At 43.4% G+C, this 27,082-nt stretch overlaps 1 protein-coding gene across 1 annotated transcript in view; it reads right to left on the bottom strand.

Moving 5' to 3' along the window:
• The window catches only part of vps41 (VPS41 subunit of HOPS complex), a 29,490-nt gene extending 2,464 nt beyond the window's left edge, over nt 1-27,026 (bottom strand). The window contains exons 1-16 of the mRNA XM_015954701.3: nt 26,847-27,026; nt 26,526-26,567; nt 20,159-20,266; nt 18,772-18,849; nt 9,886-9,960; nt 9,030-9,092; nt 8,893-8,958; nt 7,521-7,640; nt 7,298-7,444; nt 7,150-7,216; nt 6,581-6,678; nt 6,380-6,509; nt 6,136-6,251; nt 5,941-6,059; nt 1,357-1,438; nt 1,133-1,225 (exon numbers count right to left, since the gene is read on the bottom strand). Of these exons, the coding sequence (XP_015810187.3) occupies nt 1,133-1,225; nt 1,357-1,438; nt 5,941-6,059; nt 6,136-6,251; nt 6,380-6,509; nt 6,581-6,678; nt 7,150-7,216; nt 7,298-7,444; nt 7,521-7,640; nt 8,893-8,958; nt 9,030-9,092; nt 9,886-9,960; nt 18,772-18,849; nt 20,159-20,266; nt 26,526-26,567; nt 26,847-26,867 (1,425 nt within the window). The 5' untranslated portion in view covers nt 26,868-27,026. The remainder of the gene's footprint in view (nt 1-1,132; nt 1,226-1,356; nt 1,439-5,940; nt 6,060-6,135; nt 6,252-6,379; nt 6,510-6,580; nt 6,679-7,149; nt 7,217-7,297; nt 7,445-7,520; nt 7,641-8,892; nt 8,959-9,029; nt 9,093-9,885; nt 9,961-18,771; nt 18,850-20,158; nt 20,267-26,525; nt 26,568-26,846) is intronic.
• Between the last annotated feature and the right edge of the window lie 56 nt (nt 27,027-27,082).

Below are 27,082 nucleotides of genomic sequence, written 5' to 3'. Positions count from 1 at the left end.
TGCATTTCTATAGTAGGTACACACGTTAGTAGCTGGTTTTCAGCCATCTAGATCTAATCGTTTTTCCATTTCATTTTGTCTCCCAACCAGAAAACTTCTCTTACATCTTTAGAATTCTCCAGCAGGTGGAGGAATAATACCGCTGCACCATTTCTAGGAACTAAACGTGACCCACATCACAGCTGAGCTACAAACGGCGGGTTTTGAAGTCTTATTTTCTGTTATTTGGACATCTTGCCTCAGACTGGATAACAGCAACACCACTCCAGCACTGACTTGCAGCGTGGATGTTTTATCTCCACAAAAAACACAAGCCTGGAGGAGCTTCTGCCGTGTGGTGGTGTTGCTAATGCTAACAGTTAGCTCTGCTAGTCGAGTCGTTCACTGCTGGCTCATGGACGCTAAACAAACAACAGCCTTCCCCGTTGCGAGTCAAGATGGACGAGTCCATAAATGTTAAGTGACAGCGTGATGTAGATCTGTCAGGCTTTTCTAATCCTAGAGTTTCACCGTCTGTTGTCTATCAGAAGCTAATGCAGGAGATTATTTTCATGTTCAGCATGCTTAAAAAGCTCAGTGACCAGAAATAATCATTAAAAATGGTTTTTCAGTGTCCCACACCTTTGAAAAAAGTTTTGAACAAGCTCGTTTTTGCCAGGATTTGTTGCTTTCGTCACGCCAAGATAGGGTGAATGCTCTGAGATTTCACTGGCAACCATTTAGCAAGCTAACAGTAGCTAAAATTATTATTAGCTATAAACACATTATGAGGTGAACGTTTGATTGTTGCCATCATCAAACGGGTGTTGTTTAGTTCTGGTCCCAGTGCAGCTGTGTATTAAACACTGATCATCATGCTTTAATGACAAATAAGTGAGGAAATTACCGATCAGTTAAATGAGGTCAGCTATAATGCTTTTGTTGTTTATCTTGATGGAATAAAGATGCGGGAGCCAATGACTGAGAACCAACATTAAATGAGGTTTATTTACGGAGTAATTCAGTGGCTATAAGATGCTGCTTTTCACAATAAAGACCCAAAATATTGTAATATTGATTTTACATTTTATTAGCTGTGTCTAATTGCCTGCTTTGTAAAACTGAAAGGAAAGAATATGATAAGTCAAAATACCTCATAATCAGATTTTAGAAACTCATGCAGGATCATCTCATAGATGGCCGGTCTGAGACGCAGATCTCCTCGTGGCAAATACTGACTGATCGCCTACGGTTAGAGGGACCAGAGACCAAAGCTGAACACGTTCCAGACAAATATTCTGACATCTGGTGGCAGTTTCACAACCACAGTAACGATAGCAACTCATGAAAACATTTTTGTTTTCTTAAACTGTCCACCTTCAGCTGGCCGATGGTCTTAAACCTGTAGACCTCGTTCTCCCACAGCTCCATGTTCTTTCCTAGAACCTTCTGACATTTCCTGCAGTGAAGAAAAATAAAATACATTTAATAATTCAGGCTTCATGTATATTTGTCCAAATTGTGATCCATCCACACAACAGTGGACATTTGTGAACTTTTGAATTTAGGTTTTTATTATCATTATTATCTCAGTCCTGCACATAATTTCAGATGAATTTAAACTCAGACACACTTTAACTCTATTTTTCTTTGGAAGGTTTTACTCCGACCAGCTCCTCACCTCAGATGCGTCAAGACTTTGATGTGGTACATCAAACACACACATTTAAATCCACCAACATGTGTGAGTGTGTTTGCTGTCTTGCTGCTTGTCCCAGTTTCTCTAGATGTAGGTAATTTATTTACATTGAGATTTTCCTTTGAAATTGGAAACTTTCATAAATGAGGTGTTTTATGTTTGCTTCATTTCACCAAAAAGTTTAGTTTGGGGCTTTTTTCAATAGTTGTTTCTCAAACAAAAGTTGTCCAAACAATCCAAAACAAGCTGAAGACAAAATAAATCACTAGTAGATTATTAAGTATATAAAGATTTGGAAGAATAATTTTATTTCAGGTGAATGAAGCACCTGGTTAAGTTGTAATAACAAGGTTTCCAAATAAAAAAAACTGCATTGTCACTTCTTTAAAGAGACAATAGCTACGTTTACATTGGCACAAGTAATCAGAATGAACAACCTCTCAGATAAAAAATTTTTCATGTAAAGAATCGGAACGTTCTGATCTGATGCGGCACGATCGGAATGAAATCCCATTCTGATTAAGAGGTCTTTTTGTCCGATCATCATTCCAGTGGACGTCCATGTACACGGATTGTTGGAGTAAAACAATGCCCACTGTGCATGTGTACAACTTCAGCGCAATGTCTTTCTGCCTTTGCAGCCGCTTAGGACAAGTGGGAGGAGCTGGAGGACGGTGTGGGCGGGTGATCGTTAGTAGGTTATCCTGCTCTCCTCTCCTGTGGCGGAGCAGTAGCGTTACATACCGCTGAGCCTGCAGCTTAGTTAAAAAGCATACAGGTATAAACACGACAAAGGTACATAACGAGGGAAAAACGTAAGTCACCGGACAAAGCTAGAGAATAAAAAAATAAATTGCGAGGGGAAAGACGTACAGACAAGATGATGTTTGTGTACAATTTTTTTCCGAGAAAGACAACTCTGCACATGCTCAACCTATTTAATCTGACTGAATGCTTGGTGCATGTATACTCACGGCATGATGGGATCATTTCAGTTAGTGTCCATATAAACAGAGATTTGGGATTTCCGATGAACCAAGATTAAAATCGGATAGGGGAAATTTGGTGCATGTAAACATAGCTACTGTGTATTTATTTTACCATTAACCTCTGGAAATATCCATTGAAATGTTGAAAAATGAAACAGACAATGCCCTGTTGTTGAAAAATAATGGCAGCTTCATAATAAATAACCATAAAAATTGGTCTAAAATACATGGGAGTGGGTCTACATTTTGGGCGACGCCATATTAGATGCCAAGTTTCCTTCTACGGGAGCCCGTGAGGACAAAGCACATTTACTGAAATGTAACAAACGGATACAAAACTTTCTCCATTCATAAACGTTGTTGTTTTACACATTTACCTCTTCAATCGTTGCCAGTGATGAAAGGGAGGCTGATATGCTCGTCATTTTGCTGGAGATTGCGCTACCAGGGATTTTTGACCCTGATTTGGGTATGTACTGCCCCATATCGTCAGGGAAAATACACATGGTCACTTTTAGTCACTTTAAGTTTATATTTTAAACTCCCACCTCTGGCAGAACTTTGAACGCGCCCCGAGAGCAGTGGGGGGCATTGACTCAGAGTGGGCCTTGTTCTACTCTGCAATTGTTGAGGCGGCTGTTGCTAGCTGTGGTCGCAAGATGGCCGGTGCCAGTCGTGGTGGCAATCCCCGTACCCGCTGGTGGACACCAGAGGTTTGGGGAGCCGTCAGGCTGAAGAAGGAGGCCTACAGGGCGTGGCTGGTCTGTGGGTCTCCGGAGGCAGCAGATAGGTACCGGATATCCAAGCGGGGTGCAGCAGTGGTAGTTGCCGAGGCAAAATCTCGGGCATGGGAGGAGTTTGGTGAGGCCATGGAGAAAGACTATCGATCGGCGCCAAAGAGGTTCTGGCAAACTGTCCGGCGCCTCAGGAGAGGAAGGCAGCAACTCGCTCACACTGTTTACAGTGGGGATGGGGAGCTGCTGACGTCAACTGGGGCTATAGTCGGACGGTGGAAGGAATACTTTGAGGAGCTCCTCAATCCCACCTACGCACATTCCGAGGAGGAACCAGAGACGGGAGACCTGGGGATGGACTGTCCAATATCAGGGGCAGAAGTTGCTGAGGTAGTCAAACAACTACACAGCGGCTGAGCCCCGGGGGCGGATGAGGTTCATCCTGGGTATCTCAAGGCTATGGATGTTGTAAGGCTGTCGTAGTTGACACATCTCTGCAACATTGCATGGTCATCGGGGGCAGTTCCTGTGGAGTGGCAGACCGGGGTAGTGGTCCCCATCTTTAAGAAGGGTGACCTGAGGGTGTGTTCCAACTATAGGGGGATCACACTCCTCAGCCTCCCTGGAAAGGTCTACTCCAAGGTACTGGAGAGGAGGGTCCGATTGATAGTTGAATCTCAGATTGAGGAGGAGCAATGTGGTTTTCGTCCTGGCCGTGGAACTGTGGACCAGCTCTATACCCTTGCAAGGGTGATGGAGGGGGCATGGGAGTTTGCCCAACCAATCCACATGTGTTTAGTGGATTTGGAGAAGGCTTATGACCGTGTCTCCAGGGGCACCCTGTGGGGGACGCTCCAGTAGTATGGGGTGGGTGGCCTTTTGTTAAGGGCCATACAGTCCCTTTACCAGAGGATCGTGAGTTTGGTCCGCATAGCCGGTAGTAAGTCGGACCTGTTCCCAGTGAGGGTTGGACTCCGCCAGGGCTGCCCTTTGTCACCGGTTCTGTTCATTACCTTTATGGACAGAATTTCTAGGCGCAGCCGTGGTGTGGAGTGTGTCGAGTTTGGTGGCAGGAGAATCTCATCTCTGCTTTTTGCGGATGATGTGGTCCTCCTAGCTTCATCCAGCTCTGACCTTGCTGGGTAGGTTAGCGGCCGAGTGTGAAGCAGCTGGGATGAGGATCAGCACCTCCAAATCTGAGACCATGGTTCTCGACCGGAAAAGGGTGGCTTGCCAACTCCGGGTCGTGGGAGAGGTCCTACCTCAAGTGGATGAGTTTAAGTATCTCAGGGTCTTGTTCACGAGTGAGGGTAGGAGGGATCGGGAGATCGACAGGCGGATTGGTTCGGCGTCTGCAGTGATGCGGACGCTGAGCCGATCTGTCGTGGTGAAGAGGGAGCTGAGCCAGAAAGCCAGGCTCTCGATTTACCGGTCGATCTACGTCCCAATCCTCACCTATGGTCATGAGCTTTGGGTAATGACCGTAAGAACGAGATCACGGATACAAGCGGCCGAAATGAGTTTCCTCCGTAGGGTGGCCGGGCTCAGCCTTAGAGATAGGGTGAGGAGCTCGGACATTCGGGAGGGACTCGAAGTAGAACCGCTGCTCCTCCGGATCGAAAGGAGTCAGTTGAGGTGGTTTGGGCATCTGGTCAGGATGCCTCCAGGACGCCTCCCTGGGGAGGTGTTTCGGGCATGTCCTGCCGGCAGGAGGCCCCCGGGTCGGCCCAGGACACGTTGAAAAGGTTACATCTCCGGCCTGGTCCTGGAACGCCTTGGGGTCCTGCCGGAGGAGCTGGTGGAGAAGGCCGGGAAGAGGATAGTCTGGAGCTCCCCAGTTGGGATGCTGCCCCCGCGACCCGGACCCGGATAAGCAGAGGAAGACGACGACGACTTTAAATGGTTTAATGCATTTTGCATGCTTCTTTTTTATTTTATCTGCTTTATACCTAAATTATACTTCTGGCATCCAGCCAGGGCAGCAAAGTAACCGGGCCTGTCCACTGGATGTGCAGGCATCTTGTAAAGTAGCGTGCTGAAATTAGCTAGCGTTATACTGGAAGGGTGAGTTTCCAGTGTCTGCAAAGCGTTACGTTGTGGAAGCATCCCTGAAGCGTAGAAGTCAAGCTCCGAAGTTTAGATCAGGCCAGACAGGAAGTAAAACCTAAAAGCTGTGTAAAACATCTGGAAACTTTCAAAATAAAAGTCATGCAGATTTCCAGTTGCCTAAATAGTAGAAAAAGTACATCATTTCCTGTGAAATCTTTGTAGCTTCATAGCAGAAAGTAAACCGTGTAACTTTTTCGATACATGCCGTTGTTTTTCTCCTTGCATGTCATCATGTGAACTGTCAACATCATGCATGATCTTTCAATTATCTGGTGATTTCGGCATTCACTGCCAGAACATGCTCCCGGCGGGAAGGGAGCTTGTGGGTAAAATGCACGCAGCTTACGCATGGCAGTGTACAGGGCAACACGTTTTCTACAGCGCACATGATGGTAAATTTGCACGTACATCTCCATCTCCAGCAGCTTACCTCGCAGCAGCGTCGTAGTCTCCGTTCTCCACCAGATGATTGATATAAGCCATTCCAATCTTCTGAACGTCGTGTCTCTTGATGTTTTTGAAGCTGATCTCTGCAGCCATCAGTGCCTCCTGTCATGTAAACCACATTAAACCCCGACATCGCATCGTAACCTTTAGCAGCGTTTAAAAAAAGTTCAGCACAAACCTCATATTTCTTCTTCTCAAGCAGCCAATCGATATGGTCGTCCTGGTCTCGCTCTTTGGCCACGACGATGTCTTTGGGACTGATGATGTAGAAGAGCGACTCTCCCTCTGAATGCTCTGTTAATGAAAATACATTCATGGTCCCGCGTGCAGCACATCACAGCTGACATTTAATAGTCGACAGATAATAAAATCAGTCTGCAGTTAATGGTGTTGTGACATTTCTTCTTGTTTTTTGTCCTCACCAAGCCGGTAGTCTCTGCACTCGTTGTCATGGTAGGAGCGAACAGTCAGAGCGTCTGAGGAGATCTCCTCGCAGCTCTCGGGAAATGGCTGGATGATGTCGAGACGAGGCCGTGAGCGAAACTCCTCGTCCTGCAAGCACACATAAACACTTCTTATTTGATTCTCAGCACTTAGATGCTCCGTGTTAGCGCTACGGTTACCATCTGATCTGAGTTCTCTTTCACAAAAAACAGAGTGACGAGTTGATCCACCAGCGGCGCCAAACCACAGATGAAAAACTCCGTCTCAAACGCAGAAACTGAAAGAAGCAAAAATGTGAAGGATCTAAGTGGAAACATGGAAGAATATCAGATTATTTTATCCACTTTAATTCACTCTTTAGCCATCATCTTAACTATTTCTGATTTGTTTCACGCCTGATCACTTTGACATGAAAATGTAGTGTCCGGACCTCTAATACAGCCTTCTTGGATGCTTTTTATATTAAAAAAAAAATAGAAGAAATTGCATCAAAACAACGACAGATCTCCATCTCTGACACTGGAAAAAAAATAATACTACACAAAAAAATTTTCTAAAAATATGGGAATGTTTGAAGAAAACCTTAATGATTATTCCATGCCATTATTTTTGCATTAATATTTTTCTTTTTATATAATATTATTATTTACAAGCTGCAGAAAAATCTATTTTCATTGCTGTTTTCAATAAAAGTTGAAAGGATAAACTGCTTCTTACTGATTTGTGTTATTATTATTTTTTTTTTTACCTATTTCTACGTAGCGGCTTGGCAAATCTCTCATTTCAGTCGGTTTTCGCTCTTTCACCACACAAATCTGAAGAAAAAGCACAAGATGACATTTGAAACCTAAAAATAAAAGTAAAAACAAACAAACAAAATAAATAAATACCCGAACCTTAACAGACGTTCCCCATCCGACTATCAGGGTGGTGTCGTCCTTCCAGCAGAGGCTACAGGGGTACATGTCAGGCCTCTGACTGGAGTTGTCCCTCAACACATTGGTGATCCGCTGCTTGGTGCTGATGTCATAGATTTTTACTCCCTAAAAGAGACACAAGGCGTGACTCTCAGTCGGCGTCGGGCGCACAGTGAAACTGGATTTATCAGGCGTCCCTCACCAAGTTGTTGGCCCAGGCGATGAGATTAGCTCTCCACTGGACGTTCGTGATTGTTCCCTCACCTTCATGTAAAACTACAGTCTTCCAGCGGTTCAACCAGTTCCTTTCATACAGCAGCAGCTTGAAGATAGACAAACATTCACTATCAAGCCAAGAGTGCAGTACTCCAGCCTGTCCTACAGAGGGCAGTAGATAAACAGCACATCACCAAGCTTTTGAAATTCAACCTTAAAGGGCACAAAACCTGCTTTTCCTCCTTTTATATTGAATTATTTTCACTTTAGAGCTCTGTGGTAAAGAAAATTAAGACAAATTGTTCATTTGACTCCAATGAAGCAAAAAAGTTCACTGGTGGGAGAAGAAGTCATTTGAAAGCCACGCATGGTGGAGAAAATTTGCAAGTGTGAGACAACGTGGAGGCCATAAACGAAGAGTTTAAGACCTGCTGGAGTAAAAGCAGCACAGTATGGGTCACGTGGGGACAGATGCGTGAAAAAAACGTGTTTCTTTTTAACCACAATCGAGTGTGTAGAATTTCTGGCCACATTCCCTGCATGGTTACCATCTTCTTGGCTTCACGTTAGATAAAAACATAAAAGCCCCTCCCTCCCCCTCATAAGGGGGCATTAACATTATCACAGAAGTCCCTTTAATTCAGCATTTGGGCTATGTTAATAAACAGTTTGCTCCACAAAGAAAGGACACAACAAAAGAAGCGGGGAGACAAAATTGAATTTCCTTTGACAGGATGTGGCGCCCATTGAGGCTTATTGATTTTCATCACCGGCATCTCGCCGAGGCCTTCACAACATGGAACGGAGAGGAATCGGCGCCAATTCGCACAGAATGGCAAAGTGACGCTAATAATGGAGTTTCATAGAGAAAGTTTTTCCTCACACTGCTGCAGAAACATCCGTGCACCTTATTTATAAGCCGTGACGACATGGTTATGGTGCTGCAGATGGTGTAAAGGTTAAAAAAAGACAAATCTGATGTCCAGATTCATCCTAAGAGATCACCGCATGCGTCTGAGAACCCCGAGACTACGCACCCTCTTTATAATGGCATCTATTTGCTGCGCCCGTAAAGCATTGCTTTTGAAACGCCGTTGAGAGAATAGCACTTTGTGAAAATGGGCAGCTCGGCTGAGAGCACTCCAGCAACGAGACGGGAAACTAAGAGCCTTTCACGCTAGACAAAAGGCCCGAGTTTTGCCTTCAGTTGAGCCAAAGTGACTCCGTTTTTACAGGAATCGGTTTCACCTGGACGCAATCACAAGGGTGGGGTGGGATTATTGTGGCAGGAAATTTCTGTAAATGCCCCAAAATAAAAAAAAAACTGGATGTAATGACCACGGCGGTAGAAAACCTACCTTGTTGCCCCCAGTGACAAACTGTTTGTAGTTTGATCTGCTGAACTGAGGGTGTAATGCGACCGCCTGCAGGAAAAGGAAAGTTTTTATTCCTAAACATCTTCATAAAACACAAAGTTTCTGAGATGAAAACCTACTTTGATGGGACAGTCGAAGTTATCGTGGAAGCCCTCTCTGGTGTAGAGGCCAAACACTTGAACCTGGAGCGGAGATGAGGCAGCAGAACAGAGAGCAGGTGAACACCCCAACGTTTCTGCTTTAATTGCTGCCTCTGCAGCTGTCCGAGGCCAGCGGAGGAAAGCGAGGTCCGAAAAGACTTTGATCGGCTCCTCGGTTTCTCCTCTGGGTCACCAATTAGAGGATGAGTGGATTTTTTTTAAGCCTGAAGGCTTTAAGAACAGAAGTCCTAATCTTGGACTTGACCACAGCTTTAGCTTGTACACGACAGCCAATTCTTTATCTGAAAACCCCAAAAGATGGGTGAATATTTTTTAATAAATCATCCCACCCTATCTATTCTCACATCGGTGATTTAGTATTAAGTTAGATTTCAAAGGATTAATAGTGGAGGCGACTGTAGCGTTGACTCTAATTGTCTGCTCCACTTTTTGCGCGACAAGATCTTGTTTTTTTGAGCAAAGTGGGAGGGGGAGGGCCGTATCATCGAGCATATCTTGGTTGCAAAATCCATGAAGGATGGTGGTAATGATGAGAGGAGACAAGATAACAGCAAGAGCATGGAGAGGGTATCCACCGAGCAGCAGACGGCTGACTGACAGCTCAGCATAAGCCTTTAAAAACCCGCTCCTCAAAGCTGTTTGTATTCTCCAAACGAAAGTATTGATTTATGTGCTGATTTGGTGATAAAACTCCAGGTTGGCTCCTAAACACCTCAATGTCCAGGTCATTATCATGAAGTAAGAGGCTGATAAATTGATGAATTAGGAAAGATGGCGGCTCAGTAACCAGTACTGGTGAGCGCATATATCTCACCTTCCCATCCTCGGAGCAGATGCCCACGTGCTCACCGCTTTCATCCAAACTGATCTGGTTGATCTTCACCGAGCTCTGCAGACACAAAAATCTGTTTACTTTAACCACATTAAAGGATTTATTAGATAAAGGCTGGTTAAAGGATTTTTTAAAATCCTGCTCATAAGAACTGCCGCATGTCACAAAACCAACAGCAAGATGCTTTTTTTGTTTAGTTTTTCATTCAGACAACATGTTAAAACTGTTTATTGGTCATTGTAGGTGAGAAGCACTTGAATCAACATTCTCAGCAGGTGTGAGCAGGTGCAAAGATGTAAAACGACTCCCACCAAATCAGCCCTGATTACTGAGTTTTGACTTGCAAATTAAATTATTGCTCAGAGTTTATTCTCTACAGTTTCATACATTTTTAAAAATGCATCTTTTTATTATTTACTTTAAAAATCTGTGATTTAAATATTTTTGCCAACAAACTCTTTGTAATTTCTGTGCTGCAAACTTTCTCTAAATTACCACAAAACTTTGAGGTTGAGAGGTTCCGACTAGATATAGTCGAACTCACCTCAAAGCATGGCTCTGGCTCTGGAACCAGTTTCCTTGGGAGGGGTTGGACTTTCTATCACTCTGGACTTGCTCCCATTGAGAGGCGCCAAGCAGGGGTGGGCATACTAGTTGCCCCCCAGCTTGGTGCCTGTACGTTGGGGTTTACCTCAGTGAATGAGAGGGTAGCCTCCCACCGCCTGGGGGCAGTGCGCTACCAACACTATCTATAGTGGAGATGGTGTGTTGCTGACCTCTACTCAGGACGTTGTGGATCGGTGGGCAGAATACTTCGTAGACCTCCTCAATCCCACCGACACATCTTCCAGTGAGGAAGCAAAGTCTGGGAACTTTGAGTTGGCCTCTCAAATCTCTGGTGCTGAGGTCGCTAAGGTGGTTAAAAAGCTCCTCTGTGGCAAGTCTCCATGGGTGGATGAGATCCTTAAGGCTCTGGACATTGTGGGGCAGTGTTGGTTGGCACGGCTCTGCAATATCACGTGGACATCGGGGGCAGTCCCACTGGACTGGCAGACCGGGGTGGTAGTTCCCTTATTTAAAAAGGGGGACCGCAGGGTGTGTTCCAACTACAGGGGGATCACAGTCCTGAGCCTTCCTGGTAAGGTCTATTCAGGGGTTCTGGAGAGGAGGGTCCGTCGGATTGTTGAACCTCAGATTCTGGAGGAGCAATGTGGTTTTCGTCCTGGCCGTGGAACACTGGACCAGCTCTATATCCTTAGGGGGATCCTGGAGGGTGCGTGGGAATTTGCCCAACCAGTCTACATGGGTTTTGAGGATTTGGAGAAGGTGTTTGACCGCGTCCCTCGGGGGGCCCTGTGGAGGGTACTCCGGGAGTATGGGGTATCAGGCCCTCTGGTATGGGCTGTTAGGTCCCTGTATGATCGGTGTCAGAGCTTGGTCCGCATTGCCGGCAGTAAGTCGGGCTCATTCCCAGTGAGAGTTGGACTCCTCCAAGGCTGCCCATTGTCACCGATTCTGTTCATAACCTTTATGGACAGGATTTCTAGGCGCAGCCAAGGTGTGGAGGGCATCCGCTTTGGTGGCCTGAGGATCAGGTTTCTGCTTTTTGCGGATGATGTGGTCCTGTTGGCTTTATCAGAACGTGATCTTCAGCTTTCGCTGGAGTGGTTCGCAGCCGAGTGTGAAGCAGCTGGGATGAGAATCACCTCCTCTAAATCTGAGACCATGGTCTTGATTCGGAAAAGGGTCGAATGCCTTCTCTGGGTCAGGGATGAGGTCCTGCCCCAAGTGGAGGAGTTTAAGTATCTCTGGGTTTTGTTCACGAGTGAGGGAAAACTGGATCAATACGAGATCAATAGGCGGATTGGTGCTGCATCTGCAGTGATGTGGGCGTTGTACCAGTCTGTCGTGGTGAACAGAGAGCTGAGTCAGAAGGCGAAGCTCTCGATTTACCGGTCGATCTACGTTCCTACCCTCACCTATGGTCATGAGCTTTGGGTAGTGACCGAAAGAACGAGATCGCGGATACAAGCGGCCGAAATGAGTTTTCTCAGAAGAGTGGCTGGGCTCTCCCTTAGAGATAGGGTGTGAAGCTCGGTCATACGGGAGGGGCTTGGAGTAGACCCGCTGCTCCTCCACATCGAGAGGAGGCAGTTGGTCAGGATGCCTCCTGGACGCCTCCCTGGTGAGGTTTTCCGGGCACGTCCAACCGGGAGGAGATCTAAAGGTAGACCCAGGACACGGTGGAGGGACTATGTCTCTCACCTGGCCAGGGAACGCCTTGGGATTCCCCCGGAGGAGCTGGCCCAAGTGGCTGGGGAGAGGGAAGTCTGGGCCTCTCGCCTTAGGCTACCTCCCCCGCGACCCAACTCCTGATAAGCGGATGAAAATGGCTGGATGGCTGGATGGACCACAAAACACTAGAAGCAGCAAGAAAACACCCTGAGAGGAGAGTGGATGGTTCCACATTACAGAAGCTAGATTACTGTAAAATCTGCAAGACTATAATCTCATAAAAGCTCTTCCTCCATGGGTTAAGCTAACCTGAATTAATCCAGAACTGAGCTGTTTTAATGGAAACACCTTAATCAAAATAATCTTGTTCATGCATTTTTTTTTTAAGATTTAATCTCAAACTACAACCGTGGAAAACCAGACCACAAGACTTCCCACCCCCTAGAACTCTCTCTAAAACATCCAAATCCACATTTTTCAAGACATGGGTTTAAATTGCCAAAGTGAAAAAATACCACAAAAAAGTGTTTTTTTGTTATCAAAAATGTGAAAATGTTGAATTGAATTGAACTGAACTGAATGAAAAGAACAAAGTATTTTATATAAAATAATCTGTAAACTTTGGTAGACATGAGACATAAAAGGGTCTGGGACATTTCTTTTAAAAAAAAGAAAAAAGAAAAGCATCAAATTCCCTGGACTAGGGACTTGCTAGGGATGTTCGATATCGGGTTTTTACTCATATAGTAGGGCTGGACGATAATTCAATAGTTCAATATATTTATCGTTGGACATGTGGTGCGATAGAAAATAAAAGATCAATAAAACGTTTCCTTTTTTCCTTATAACCTTTTTTCATTATAACCTATCAGGTAGCAGCATACTAGACTCACTACTTACTCTTAACCAATCAAAACCACAGACTAGGGCACGCTAGGTCACCAGCCCCCCCCCCCCCCCCCCCCAAACCAAAACAGAGCAAGATGTCTCAACGAGAAGAGGCAGAGAAAAAAATAAAATGCCAAAAATAAAATGGCCAGGGCTGTACGTAAAATATAAAAAAAATATTTTTCAATAATTGTCAATTTTGATCAATATTAAAAACATTTATCTATATTATTTTTTCTATATCGTCCTGCCCTACGATATACCATATTTTCCAGACTATAAGTCGCACTTTTTTTCATAGTCTGGCTGGTCCTGCGACTTATACTCCGGAGTGACTTATATACCAAATTATGTATACCGCGCTGCTGTGGACCGGCTCCGGTCCAGGTTTCAGCTTCTCTTCCCCGCCATCACCTGCTGGAGTCTGTGGCGAGCTGCTGCGGGCCGGGTGGCTCCGAGCCAGGAATGAGCTCCCCTGTCCCGCTGGGAGGGTTTCAAACACCGCCATCACCTGCTGCAGCCTGTGGCGGGGTGCTGCGGGCCAGCGCCGGCCCAGGAATGAGCTCTCCCCGGCTGCTGGAAGGCTTTGAAACGCTGCCATCCTCTGCTGGAGACCGTGGTGCGCTGCTGCGCCCGTGTTGTTTATTCTGTTATTGTTACCAGGACTTGTCTTGCAATGTGAAATGCTTGGTCTCAGATTTTGTAAGAAAAATAAAAAAATTTCACCCCAAAATGCGACTTATAGTCCAGTGCGACTTATAAATGTTTTTTCTTCTTCATTATACATTTTATGGCTGGTGCGACTTATACTGCAGAGCGACTTATACTCCGGAAAATACGATAGTCTAAAGCTTGGTTTATGCTTGACGCATTCACTTTCCGCTGGTGATGCGGCTCGCGGCTGGAACGCGCTTCACAACTCGCAGCGTTTATGGTTCATGCGGCTTGACTCTGCGGTGAGCCAATATTCTCCCAAACTGAACGGGGCAGCATGGAGCTCTACGGCATGCATCCAACACTACACCATAGTAGAAGTAGAAATTACTGTTTACAACATGGCATTCCAGCAATTTTTAACAGCGTCCTTGTCTTTTCCGACAGTGCGAGCTATTTCTCTCCAAGAATTATTAACAACATGTTGAACACGGTGATCTTTGAGAGCTGAATCATACAAATGTCTGTGTTTACGAACCTCTGCCATACTAGTTCTTGCCGGTCCGCCATGTTTTTCCGCGTCCGACCGTCCGCATGGTTAGAAAATTTCCTAGGTGCACAGTGCGGAAATTTTGGGCCATGCGGAGGCACGTGGTTGTTAAAATGATGCAACTTTTCCGCGAGGAGCCGTGCGAACCTCGCGGACGCGTTAAGCATAAACCAACCTTTACCCCTCCTTTCCACCGGAGCCGTGACGGAGCCGTCAGCAGCACGTTACTGCAGCAGCACGTCATAGCTGCTGATAGGAACCGCTGTGGTCAACAGAACCTTTTCCACCGGAGCCGTCAGCAGCGCGAGTCGGCTGCGTCTCAGGAGCAGCATGTCACAGCCCTTACGCGCCGGTTCTATTTTCTATGCGCTACGCCTCTGAAACGGGTCAAGTTCGACATTTTTGCGGAAGGAAAGACAGGAAATCGGACGCGGAAACGGAGCGAAGCTTCCCGAGATTTTCAGAATAAAGAAACGTACTGACTTCCGGTTGCTTTACTTTGAAAAAAAAGTTATCACCTAGCTAGCGGTCTCCTATGTTTTTCCATTATGGACGACGAACGGTTGATTACTGAAGTGTAGAAGTACCCAATCATGTTTGATCCCAGTCACAGTTTTTATAAAGACAACGTCAAGAAGGATAACGCATGGAGTGACGCATCTGCAGTTTTGGGGCAAGATGGTGAGTTATGTGAGCCATGTTGTAGTTTTCTCCTGCTTGCTGTTGTGTTTACTGACAAAGTCACGAGTGATTTTGCTAATGTCACGTGACTTCATGCTCTGTCGGTGACAGCTGCTCCCCTGCTGCTTCGCGTCTCGTGGGAAGGGCCAAGCAGCAGCATACGCGAGCAAGACGTGCTGCTGCAGTAACTTGCTGCTGTTGGCTCCGGTGGATAGGAGGAGTAACTCAACTTCTGATACGGACATAAACAGATACCAATATATGCAAAGTCCCCCACATGAAAAAATAAATTAATATAAGTGTCTGCTGATATTTCTTTCAAATATTTGAATTAATGTACCACACTTAAGTAACACTCATCATTTCAAAATGTAAATTAATTAGAGCGTTTTTGTTGGTTTGTAAACGTAAAATCGATATTCATAATAACAAATGTATGATGTAAGCTAATTGCAAAACATGCTAATGATAGTGGGCATTTTACACAAATGGTATGATGAATCATCTGCTGTTGACTTGTATGGTATGGAGGGTCCCAAAGCTAAACCTGCTTAGGGCCCCACAAATGCTTGGACTGGCCCTGTTTCTCCTATCATGCATACTTATGCTTTAGACATTATCTGTGCAAAACATGACAATTACGTCAGTTAAAGTTGGGCCAGTTGTGCTGAACAAACAAGAATATCTCAAAAACTAAACCTAGGATTTGTCATATTGTGATATTTTGAGAAAGGGGAGATGTATCTGAAGAGTTTGATGTATAATATGTGCATGGTATGTGAAATTTGTGTCGTTAAAAGAGTAAAAACCGATACTTTCCGATACGACATGTTAATTCCAGTATAGACCGATAATATCACAACAAAAAGTCAAGTCGTATGAATGTTGCTCACGAGTCTGCTTTCTAGTAAAACCCAGTGAGGCTTTGTGGTTCTAATCATCATCAAATTTAGTTCTAAGTAAAAGACGAGGTCAATAAAAGATTAATTCTTTGTGTTATGATTAACTTTTCCATCTTGTTCGATTTATGTGCAGACTTGAGTTAGTAAATTTTTTAAATTGACATTTTGGTCATTTTTAAGTGACGCTCCATCAGTTATTTATCTACAGTAAGGTAAGGGTGCGTCACTCAGAGCAAGTAGAGTCTCCAGAGACAGGAAGTACTTTTCTGACTAGATCAATGCTCACAGCTAGCCAGATCAATAACAGGTCAGTGGCTAGTTTCTGGTATTCTTCATTGATGATGGTGGGTGAACATCGTAACGTAATGGGGGACGCACAAAATCACTTCAAAGCCTTAAATGGCCCACTGGCCACACTATGAACCCCCTTGTTCTAGAGGATACACAGACTTCTCCTTGGTGATGTTGTAGCTCGCCTGTAAAGCCTGGTTTATGCTTCTCTGTCAGCTCCGTAAGGGACAGACACGCACGGATTGACGGAAGCGTTTTGCTCTTTTACTTCTCCGTCTCCTGGAGAGTGTTGCAAAGCAATTACCCGGCAGGACCACAGAGGGCGTAGCACTGTTCTGTGGTATCATGTCATGTATCGGTCCAAGATAGTGTGTTTATATTGTGTTTTTTGTGTATATAAGAGACTTTTAACACGGACATATTTGTCTCTCATTCTCCCACCTCTTCATGCGCTCCCCACCTCTAAACCCACGTTTCCTGTCATTTCCGTCCACAAATAAAACGCTTGCTGCGCATCTTTTCACTCCTCCAGTCACGGGAGGATGAAACGTTCACATTTTTAGAGTTTTTTCGCGAGGTATTCTTCAAGCTTCTCCGTGTCTGCCACTAGTTAAACTCGGCTCTCTTTGCAATGGCGGCGCTGTAAACAACAGCGGCATCCTGACCAATCACAATCTTGCGTAATCCGTCTCGTTCGACGGATGTTTAAAAAAGTGGGCTCGACTCCGTACGTACTTGCGTGCTTGCCGGATCCCTACGCAAGGACGGATAATGGCGTTGCGTGTGCTCCGCACTGACGCAGACGGAGAAGCATAAATCAGGCTTTAGTCAGTGACCTCACTGATTTACATGCCCAACTAGAGCCAAAATCAGACATTACAAGTAAATAATAAAAAATAGCAACCGTATTCTGTTACCTATAGTGGTTTTAGCTGAATCAAAACAGACATCAGCAGCTGCAGAAATCGGTATCGGCCCCCAAAAAACACAATCAGTAAATCTGTGTTTGAAAGTGCTTTTATAAAACACAAGAAAATCTGAGAGGGTGCTCGCTGCAGAACCACAAAGGCGGAGCTGCACCATAAGGTGAAGCTGCACCAGAGTCAGCCCCGCCCATTCACGTAAACTCAGCTTACCCACTGACTTCCGTTTTTGTTTTCAACTTTATCGCAAACTGACCTGACCCACATGAATTACGGCTGTTACTAGTTTACAGTCGTTAATGCTATGTTCTATGCTCCAATTAAACAAGATGAATATAACTTGCTACATGACAAAGACTGAATATATCTCGAAATGAAAAGGTTTCTATTAGCTAATATCTGCCCACAGCCGGTCTAACAGGAATGGTGTATAACAGCATGTCAGACTTTCGAATGGACTTTGGTAGTCTAGTGGCGAAATCGTCAGAGTTAAGTTTTGCTTTCCCCTCAGCTGATGCTGGTTCGATTCTCGGTGGGGTCGTCAGCAATCTATTTAGCCAGCTGAAACATTTAATTTGTTTATATTTTAGTTGTAATGTTTATTTTCAGCAAAATATTTATGTCTCTAAAAGTTCTTTGAATTTGGTCGTTCCTAAACAGCATTTTAGTTGAAACTCTGCTCACAAATGGACTCACACTGGCTAAATAAACGAATAAATAAATAAATAAACACATTAGTCATTATATGTTAAACGGTATACCAATAAATTGTTGTAAACATAGTACTGGCAAGTGTAGCTAGAAATGAAGAAAAGAGGTTGTACATAAAACTTACACTAATGGGAGGCGAACCTGCGCAAAACTGCATGTCAACCTGATTCCATAACCACTACACCACCACATCTGTTATAACTCTTGTGGCGTTACATCTAATTGTGCTTCCCAGTGTGTCTCTGAGATGGGTTGTATATTTTATTGGCGGTGTCTCAGTAGAAGTCATTTCAGAAATAATTTCTCAGAAAATTCACAGAATATCCAGATTTGAGAACCAAGACCAGACCCGCTTCGGGGGAGGAGACCAAATTGAAGCTGAGATGGGAGGAAAATGCATGAATGAGGCTAAAAATGGCTTTGGCGTGTTTCTTATGAGGAAATGACAATATAACATGATTAAAAGTTCCAAAAGTTAGATTTTTAATTATATGGAACCTTTACAAAAACTGTTCAATTAACTTCTCAACTCCGTCCTCAATCTTGCATTTTTTAGCTATAACACCCTTTGATTCCAGAATGCTATCAAGTCTGACAACTGGAAGGAATTGGACTGACTCTGATGGAATGGGCGGGGCTGATTCTGGAATGGGCGGGGCTGACTCTGGTGCAGCTCCACCTTCTGGTGCAGCTCCACCTTCTGGTGCAGCTCCACCTTCTGGTGCAGCTCCGCCTTTGTGGTTCTGCAGCGAGCACCACTTGGAAAATCTCAGTTTGCGATGATTTTACACATAAAATATGCAATGTCTGTGCTACTACGGAGCTTATGAACAATATATAACTGCAATACAAAACCTAATAGTTTGTCTTTGACCAAGGAAACTGATCCAAAAAAAACACTTTCTGCAGACAGGAAATGTAAATAATAAAGCTATATTATTAATAGTGTGGAGAAAAGCCATGCTGAGTCTTAAAGGTACATTTTGTACTCAATATGTTTGTTTTCTCATTTGGAAAAAGGTGCATTACTCACTATTTCAAACTTTTGAGTGACATTTCCTTGAATGTCCAGCAGGAAAACTTTCCCAAAATGAGTCCCCAGGGCGAGAAACTGAAAAGACACAAAGATAAATGAAACAAGAAGACATTTGAAATCAAATGTAGGAAATAAAATAACTCATGACGACAGTGGGAGGAAAAAAAAAAGATATTTCCTGGAACATGGACAGAGTGGGGATTGGGTGGGCTTGGAGGCAAAACTGTGAAATTGCAAGAGGTGGAAAAGCCCTATTTATTAAAGCAGACAGTGTGAAATGGCATTTTTCTCTCAAATTAAAACGCTTAAGCATAATAAATGCACTCCACATCCCAGTTCTTCCTTTCCTCCCACTGGAAATCTCCTTTCCCTACGCAGAGTTCTTATTCCTGCAGAACAGCAACTGGTTTCTGCATTTTGTGCTTCAGCAGAAGTTCAGGTGGGTGTGTGCACGCGTGTGTGTGTCCACAGGGACAAAAACATTATAGAAACTGGGGGCTCCAAGCATTAGATTAAGTGTGTGTTCCTCCTCCCCCTAATCCCCCCCGTCCCTCCTCGACCAGCATGTGGCTGTGCGGCGAGCCCACCATGCTCCAGTGCGGTCTATAATGAAATGCTTATATTTACAGGCACAGCTGAGCATGTCAGACAGAGGCCCCTGCAATCTCCCCAAAATAAAATCACCCAAAATAAATAAATAAAGGGTTCAAGCTTGTGAGGCGGAGCGACTTTTAAAAGGGATTTATCAGGATGAAATTGTTCAAATGAAATTCCGATTCAGACACTTTAAAATATGAGGCAACAGAAGGGCTGCGTGTTGCTGCTGCTGCTGCCGACGGCGGCTTTGAGGTTGTAGGAGTTTGTCACAGCGGTGGGGGGTGTGACCACACATGTAGCTGGATGGCTGAAGGTAAACAGAAATTACAGAAAAACAGTCGGATTTAATTTATAATTTGAGGAAAAGCAGCTTCTCTCCAGGTTAAAAAAACAAAACAACTAAACGAAAGATCCCCAAAGAACAAAATAAATAAATGAAAATCAATTGTGCTTAATAAAACATCAGGTGACGAGACGTAACTGGGTATGACTTTTGCTCTGCTCAGGCGTGCAAGTGTGCTGCTGGTGCCACCACGATTAAACGTCACGCTGAGAGCAGCCCTCTTAAAAACATCCAGCAAAAAGGAGAGAAAAATACATGAGTGGAAATAAAAAGAGGAAAAGACAATAGTGCTTTCTGATGCACCTCCCTGAGAGAGGGGAAAAAGCACAGGAAGGTGAGAAAAGAATGAGCTGCCTTAACAGATTGAGCAGAAGGAAAGAAAACCAGCTTTGAAGATGACATCTCTCTCAAACGCCCTGGCGGCTGGTGGATCATCACCTTTACCTTGTCATGGACGGTCATACAGCTGGCCGCGTCGTTCTGGAGGATCTCCGTCACCCCGTTGGCGAGTCTCTCGTACTTCAGCTTGGGCTCCTCTTCGCTGTCCTCCTCCTGGTGGGAGACAGGAGATCGGCTCTCACTACAACCCTCCTCAAGATGGCCATTACAAGTGTCACCTCTAAAAGTTCAGGAAGCTGAAATCATCCATGCAGTGGGCTGCAACAAGCCAAATGTCCTCCTTTGGTTCTGTTTTAAGTTCATTTTTGCTAAATTATCATTATTTTCTTTCTTTGCCTGAAAAAATAATCCGTTATATGACAAATAAAAGAGGAAAAATTATGATTCATGCATAAGAAGAAAACAGTTTTTATCTTTATGTTTATGGTCACAAATAAAGAAATCTCACTGACATTTTTTGAGTTGCCAGGTAAAAACTGTTTTTGCATTCATTCCTTTCATGTGCAAGCAGATGAATCTCAGCACGTGCTTCAATAAGATACACGAACAAGTGGTTGACCTGTCAGTTAATGGGTTAATACTGAAACTGATTTAATACAAATGCGAGTCAGCATTAGGAGATTAAAAGCAAAACAAAAAACTCACATTAAAACAATTCACACATTTTCAGAGGGTTTGTAAATTTCTAGACGTCCTTGAGGATGTTTTTCTTTTGCTCTGCTGGAATTTCAACATTCTTGGTTTAAAGCCGAGATCGCTGCGGCTCTTTCCTCTGTTCTAAATTACTTAAACATGTCTTTAAAACCACAACAAGTAGAAGAGCTAAAAGCCTTTCTTGTAAAGAAAGATGTGTGCGCTGTCGCCAGACGCCATTTTTGACTACAGCGTTGAGCGTTACCGTCGGCATTTACGTCTTTTTTCGGAATGGTTATTTTTTAACTCGCTAGTCCCGCCCATAATGTGCCTTTCTGCCTGTGAGTAACCAGACTCTTTCTCTGTGCAGAATTAAACAGAGGACAAGTCGGGCAGGCCAGGCTATGAGCATAGCCAAACTGTAAAACCACTGCCCCATATTTGCAGTCAAATGCATTTAGCAATAGCTAATTTAGCAGATGAGCTGAAGACGGCAGGATTTGGAGTCTTATTTCATGACATTTCGACAGCAGGACAGCGTGGAGTGTTCAGAATACAGTCGGTAAAGACGGCTCTCCCTGGCCCTGCCTTGCTGTAGTTATGCTGCTATAGGCTTAGACTGCTGGAGGACATACCGACAACTTTCCACACACTACTTTCCTTTACCACTTCTCTGTAATTGCATTATTTCCTGCTATTTCAGCTGTTACCTTTATTTTCTCTCTTAAGTGTGTATCTCCCCAGAAGCTACAATGGTGTCCGGCTGAGCTGGGGTAGCCTCATGGAGGGGCCATCAGGTGGCATACTGCTGCTAACTCCCCAACACTCTCCCCCTCCTGATAATAACATTTTTACTTTCTTTAGCATGGGATGTGCTACTACTAGTTTACCTGTTGAATTAATTATAGATTCACTAGGATAAATACAATAAAGTTAGTCTCTTACTAAATAAAGTGTCTACAAAGATGGCAGCTATTTGCCTTGCTTTGAATTTTAATCAAACTTTATTTTTGTTTATTTTTCCAAATCAACTCATCGGTAGCAACCAGTAGGAACAAATCAAACATAATCAGGTATATGGAGTAATAAAGAAGACTGACGCAACATCTGCATGGGAATGAAAAGTGAATCTGTGCCAAAACATGAAAGGCAAAAATAAAGAAAAGTCACTTAATGGCCGTGTGTTCCTTCAGCTGTAGAAACTAAGACTGTTGTCTAGGAAGCTGGTACAAAGAGAGACACAAAGACTCATTTGCATTAAAAGATGATAAAAAAGTTCCTCCTTTTTGATGTAGCTGATCCCAGGTGAAACTCATGAAATTATTGTTTTCATAAAGCAAACTTAAGGTATTCTCCTGTGTTACACTTTCCGGCATGAGTCGACATTTGCTGCCGGTCACAGCTTGAATATTACTCATAATTCAGTTTATAACCAATGCTGCACAGTCTGTGGCTGCCCAGAGGGTGCATCAACACAAAACATTGTCTGCCATTATGTGCTCCGGGCTCGAAGGTAGGGGACAATAGCGTGGAAAAAATGGTATTTTCAGAAACAATCCTTTCCCACTCAACAACGCCATATCGAGGCTATTTCCTGTGTATTCTGGTTGTGAGATTTCTGATGCGAGGGCATTTGTCACAGGCTTCAGAGGCGTATCAAACAACAAAGGCAAACTTCATCCCCACAGAGAAAAAAATAATACCCATTTTAAAACTTTTTGCCATCTCTTGTAAGTTTATTTTTTGTTTGTTTCGTTTTCTCAACTACACAGCTGGCCTTTATGTTGCAAGCATTTATGCCATCTTCTCTGCCTAATGTCAGTTTAAATACAACAAGCTGAACCTTTCAGCGTGAGGACATCAAGGATAACATTCTGCCTCGAGCACAGAGAGGAAAGGATTGCACTTGTCTGTTTCAATATCGACAAAGCAATGTTTCATCCTGCCGTCCGTCTCAAATATAACAAGTGAGATCAGATAAATGAATGAATCCAAATCATTTTTAAAGGCCAAATAAAGAAAAAATGATCACCTTTTATAAAAATGTTTTATTTGTCGAAAAATGATGGCAGTTTTAGCCACTTTGATCAAATGTATTCACAAGATATCCTTAAATTAAGCGTGATCTGTTGGCGCTCAGAACTGTGAGGACCTCTCAGCTGCTACCACATGAAATTGTAACTTACAATGTTAAGCTCTCAACAGACCTTCAGCCATTTTAGTGTTGGTTAAGATTATTTACTCAGACTCTCCTGTACTCACCATCAAATATGACACTCCACATGAAACTTTATTTACTCTAATTTAAAGGAATAAACTTCACACAAAATTGTACCACGGTAAGATTTTAGCGCAGCTCTTGAAAACTCTCCAAACCAACCCAGTGTGTTAGCAAAATCTCTCACAAGTGATGTAATGGCTTTTAATAAAGGTTTCACAAAGCCATCACTGGGTGTGTGTCAAGGGGAAACCCCAGGCTCTCACACCTGAAGCCCACACAGAAGTGGCAGAAATTGCAGTTCCACCCTCATCCACTAGGGGCTGGCACCAGAAGTGAGCAAATCCTAATTGACTCCCGTGTTAAAAATGCCAAATTCACAGCAGAAATAAACATGTTTACAGCCTGGTTCAAAAAGCATTTTAGGTTTAATAGATCTAGTTTACCTTTGCGACAACTCTGAGGGGGGTGAATTTTTTTTGTAACTTTTCTGTTTAAGTGTAATTGAATGCTTAAAATTTTTAATAATTAATGAGCATCAGAGCCACGTGACTTCAGAGCTTGCGGTGGGAGCTAGTTCCAGGGAAAGGCGTCAGCCTGGGCCTCACGTTAATAGACATTCAGCCATTTCGACTCTGTGAACTTTAGTTTTGTCCTCTGTGTGTTCGTGTTTTAATGTTAATCATGGAATTATTTGGACACAGAGGGCAAGCTGCACTAACAGATCATCCAAGCGGTTTCTGCTTCTTTTGTTATCAGTAAGTAAATTTATATTTCTGTTAGGGATGGACAATATATCGGCATCAATATCGGTATCAGCCGATGTTAGTCATTTTGTAACACATCGGTGTCGGTCCGATATTTAGAATCAAGCCGATATTAACAACCGATATTTTTTCCATCTTGTCTCCATTTTTTTGCCTGTTTCAGAGGGTGAGGAGGGTTGACGTGTAATTGTTTAGTTATGCAACAGTGATTGTAATAATCTCAGAAGCGTAAATGTGTGTGGTGTGTGTACATAATAATGTAAATTCAGCTTTAGTCATTTTCATTCAATACAAAATCTGCTGATTTTAGAAGCATTAATGTCAGTATATCGGTATCGGCAAATATTGGTTATCGGCCACAACAGTGATTTTAATTTCGGATATCGGCATCGGCCCAAAAATTTCATATTGGTGCATCACTAATTTCTGTACTTTATTTTGCTGACTGAATGGGGGAAAATGATGTGTAATTTAACTGCTTGGTCAAACATGTCAGTGGGGCTGCATAAAAAACTTGAGCGGGTGCCCAGCTTCTCTAGTCTCCTGCCCGGGAACAGCAGGTGGCTGGCCGCTTCCGTTTCCCGGGGCAGCCGGGATGCATGGACTGGCTCCGATTCGAGGCTGTCACTTGTGGATCTCTGAGGGAGACCGCAGAAACACTCGCTAATAGTTTGCTGGCTGAATGGGGGAAAATTCTATGCATTTACCATAACACTGCTTGGTCACTCGGCGCCCAGGTCCATGTCGACATGACTCATGGATCTTTGACCATGATGGACCAGCGAAGTCCGATATCCTCGATCAGCCTACCTAGTAATGATTTAGTTCCTAAGCAGGACGGAGGTATGTTCACTTTGGAGTCACTCTACCAGCTCTCACCCTGGATTCTCATGTCAGTCCTCTTGTTCACTGTTCCTTCTTCCATCTCAGGAACATCGCTGAGCTGAGCCCAATTCTGTCCTGCTCTGAACTTCAGATCATTATCCACACCTTCATCTCTTCACGCTTAGACTACAGCAACTCTCTTTTCAATTACCGGTGCAAACCTCCCCGAATCGTCTACAGGTGGATCAGAATGCCTGTGCTCGGCTTCTGACCAAGTCCTCCAAACATGGTCAAAATGGCGGTGGTGGGAACCTCCCATTTAGAAACAAAAACTTATAATTCGAGCCTATGGACATTTTTTGTCCAGTATATATGTCGATGGTGTGTGTCTTCATTAAGTTTTGGATTCAACCAAACTCATAGCTAATTGACGTTGGAATACACTACAATGGTTATAAATGCATCTAAAGGGGACATGACTGTATTTATTCAGTTATAGTGCTATGGTCAATACAGAACATGTTTATGAAGTATTTTTGAACTAAATCCCTCACACATAAAATTACTTCAGCAGCCGTGCGCTCCGTCCCGCAGCGCTCCTCTGTGAGAGTGAGGGTGGGGGTGGGGTGGTTGCACACGTTCCGCTGCTGTTTCTCACCAGTATCCACTGCGCCATTCGTGTCAACAGACACGGTAGGGTCGGGGAGGGGGGCATGACGCTTAGCCTGGCAGGTGGGCAAGCAAAGCCTGGTGAGCCGCCAGGCTTATAAAGCGCTGGGGGAAACCCTGCAGTGTGACGTACATCTGTGAGGATTTTATAATCCTAGAGTTTCACCGTCTATTTCCTATCAGAAGGTAATACAGGAGATAGGTGTAGCAGACTATTTTCATGTTTAGTCCGCATGAAAAACTCAAAGTGACTTATTATAATAATACTGAAAAAAAACATTAAAAAACTGTTTTCAGTCAACCACACCTTTAAATCACAAGTCATTTTCAAGATTTCACTATACGAAAACAAGTATAACTCCATCATTTCTTCACAAAATGAATTAAGTTTTAAACTCTAACAGGAAAGGCAATGGTGATGAACGTGAATTCCTTCAAGGAAGTTTTGTTGTTTTAAATTCACAAATGTTATAACACCATTTCAGTATCAGATTCCTGGACTACAGCTGAAATGGCATGACTATGGAATACAAAACTGCATTAAGAAGAGATTTCTTCTGACTTCAAAGAGTAAAAACATTTCACAAACTGTTTCCCTTATTTTTTAACTAGAAACAGGGTGTGCAGGGTGAACAGCTCCTTCTTACGTTTACTGGAGGAGGCTGTTAAAAAGTAAACGGAAACAAAACCAAAGCAATACATAAATAAACCAATGGTAAATATTTCTGGGTGATTATGTCTTAGATACTAGAAGAGAAAAGTAAAATGATAAATAAATAAAGTTACACTTTTTTTAAGCTTTTTCCAGGTGTTCAGTTAAATTCATACTATCCTCCGCTTCCTATGAAGAGAATCTCTGCTTCCTGCCAGGCTGGCATGTTCGGTCATTTTTTATTTAGCTTATGTGTGATTCTTAGAAGCTCCGGTATACTGTAACATACCAAAGTCCAGTCATAATATTGATGGATCTGGAAAGCTATCTGTAATTCATGAGTGTTTGACACATCTCACAATCTGACAAAGATCCTTCAGGGATCAAGCTGTGTTGATGTATTACATCCTTCCAGCGGGCAGCGAGCTTTACTTTAGTTCAGAAATCAACCAACCTTGACAGAAGTATGCACACCCCTGACACTAACAATACGTTGTTGATGCATTTCTACATTGACATACTGGTGCAACTGCATGACATATAAGCTTGCTTTCATACAAACCCATTCTACCACTTGCTTTCTGTCTCCTTTTGGAGAAAAGGGGGAAAAAAACATCCGGAGAAATGATGTATTGATGCGTTTCTCACCTCAGATGAATCATCTGTGAATTCTTCGCTTGGTTTCTTTTCCTGAAATAATAAACATGTTTAGCTCGTTAATATAGATACTAAAGTTTGGCGTGATGCAAGGTTTGCAACAATAAATGTAAACATAACATTTTTAAGCTACAATTAGACCCTAAATGTACGTATTCCACGCTAGAAACGCGTTGGATAATAAATAAAATTAAATAAAACACGTCTTACAATGTTTACCGAGGACTGTTTTTGCATTTTAATAAAACTAACTAAAAAAACACTCGTAGAAAATAGCTAGCAAGCTAGCTAGCTTTAGCTTGTAAAGCTTACCTGTTTTTCTATTTCCGCCATTGTGATGCTAATCAGCGTTAAACCGGTGGTTTAAAATCTCACTGTGTAAGATTCATGTCAGTTTTCGGGCAAAAATTGGTTACGGTTAAAAAACATCCACAAGATATTACAACAAAGTCGTGTTTTTGTTGAAGCCAGCTTGTTGTCATTCGTTTCAATCACATGACTCCAACAAGCACAGCATTATGGGTATTGTTGTTTTCTTGCATTGAGAC

This window comes from Nothobranchius furzeri, chromosome 7 (assembly GCF_043380555.1).
Source record: "Nothobranchius furzeri strain GRZ-AD chromosome 7, NfurGRZ-RIMD1, whole genome shotgun sequence".
NCBI lineage: Eukaryota > Metazoa > Chordata > Actinopteri > Cyprinodontiformes > Nothobranchiidae > Nothobranchius > Nothobranchius furzeri.
This window is presented reverse-complemented; position numbering and strand designations above follow the sequence as displayed.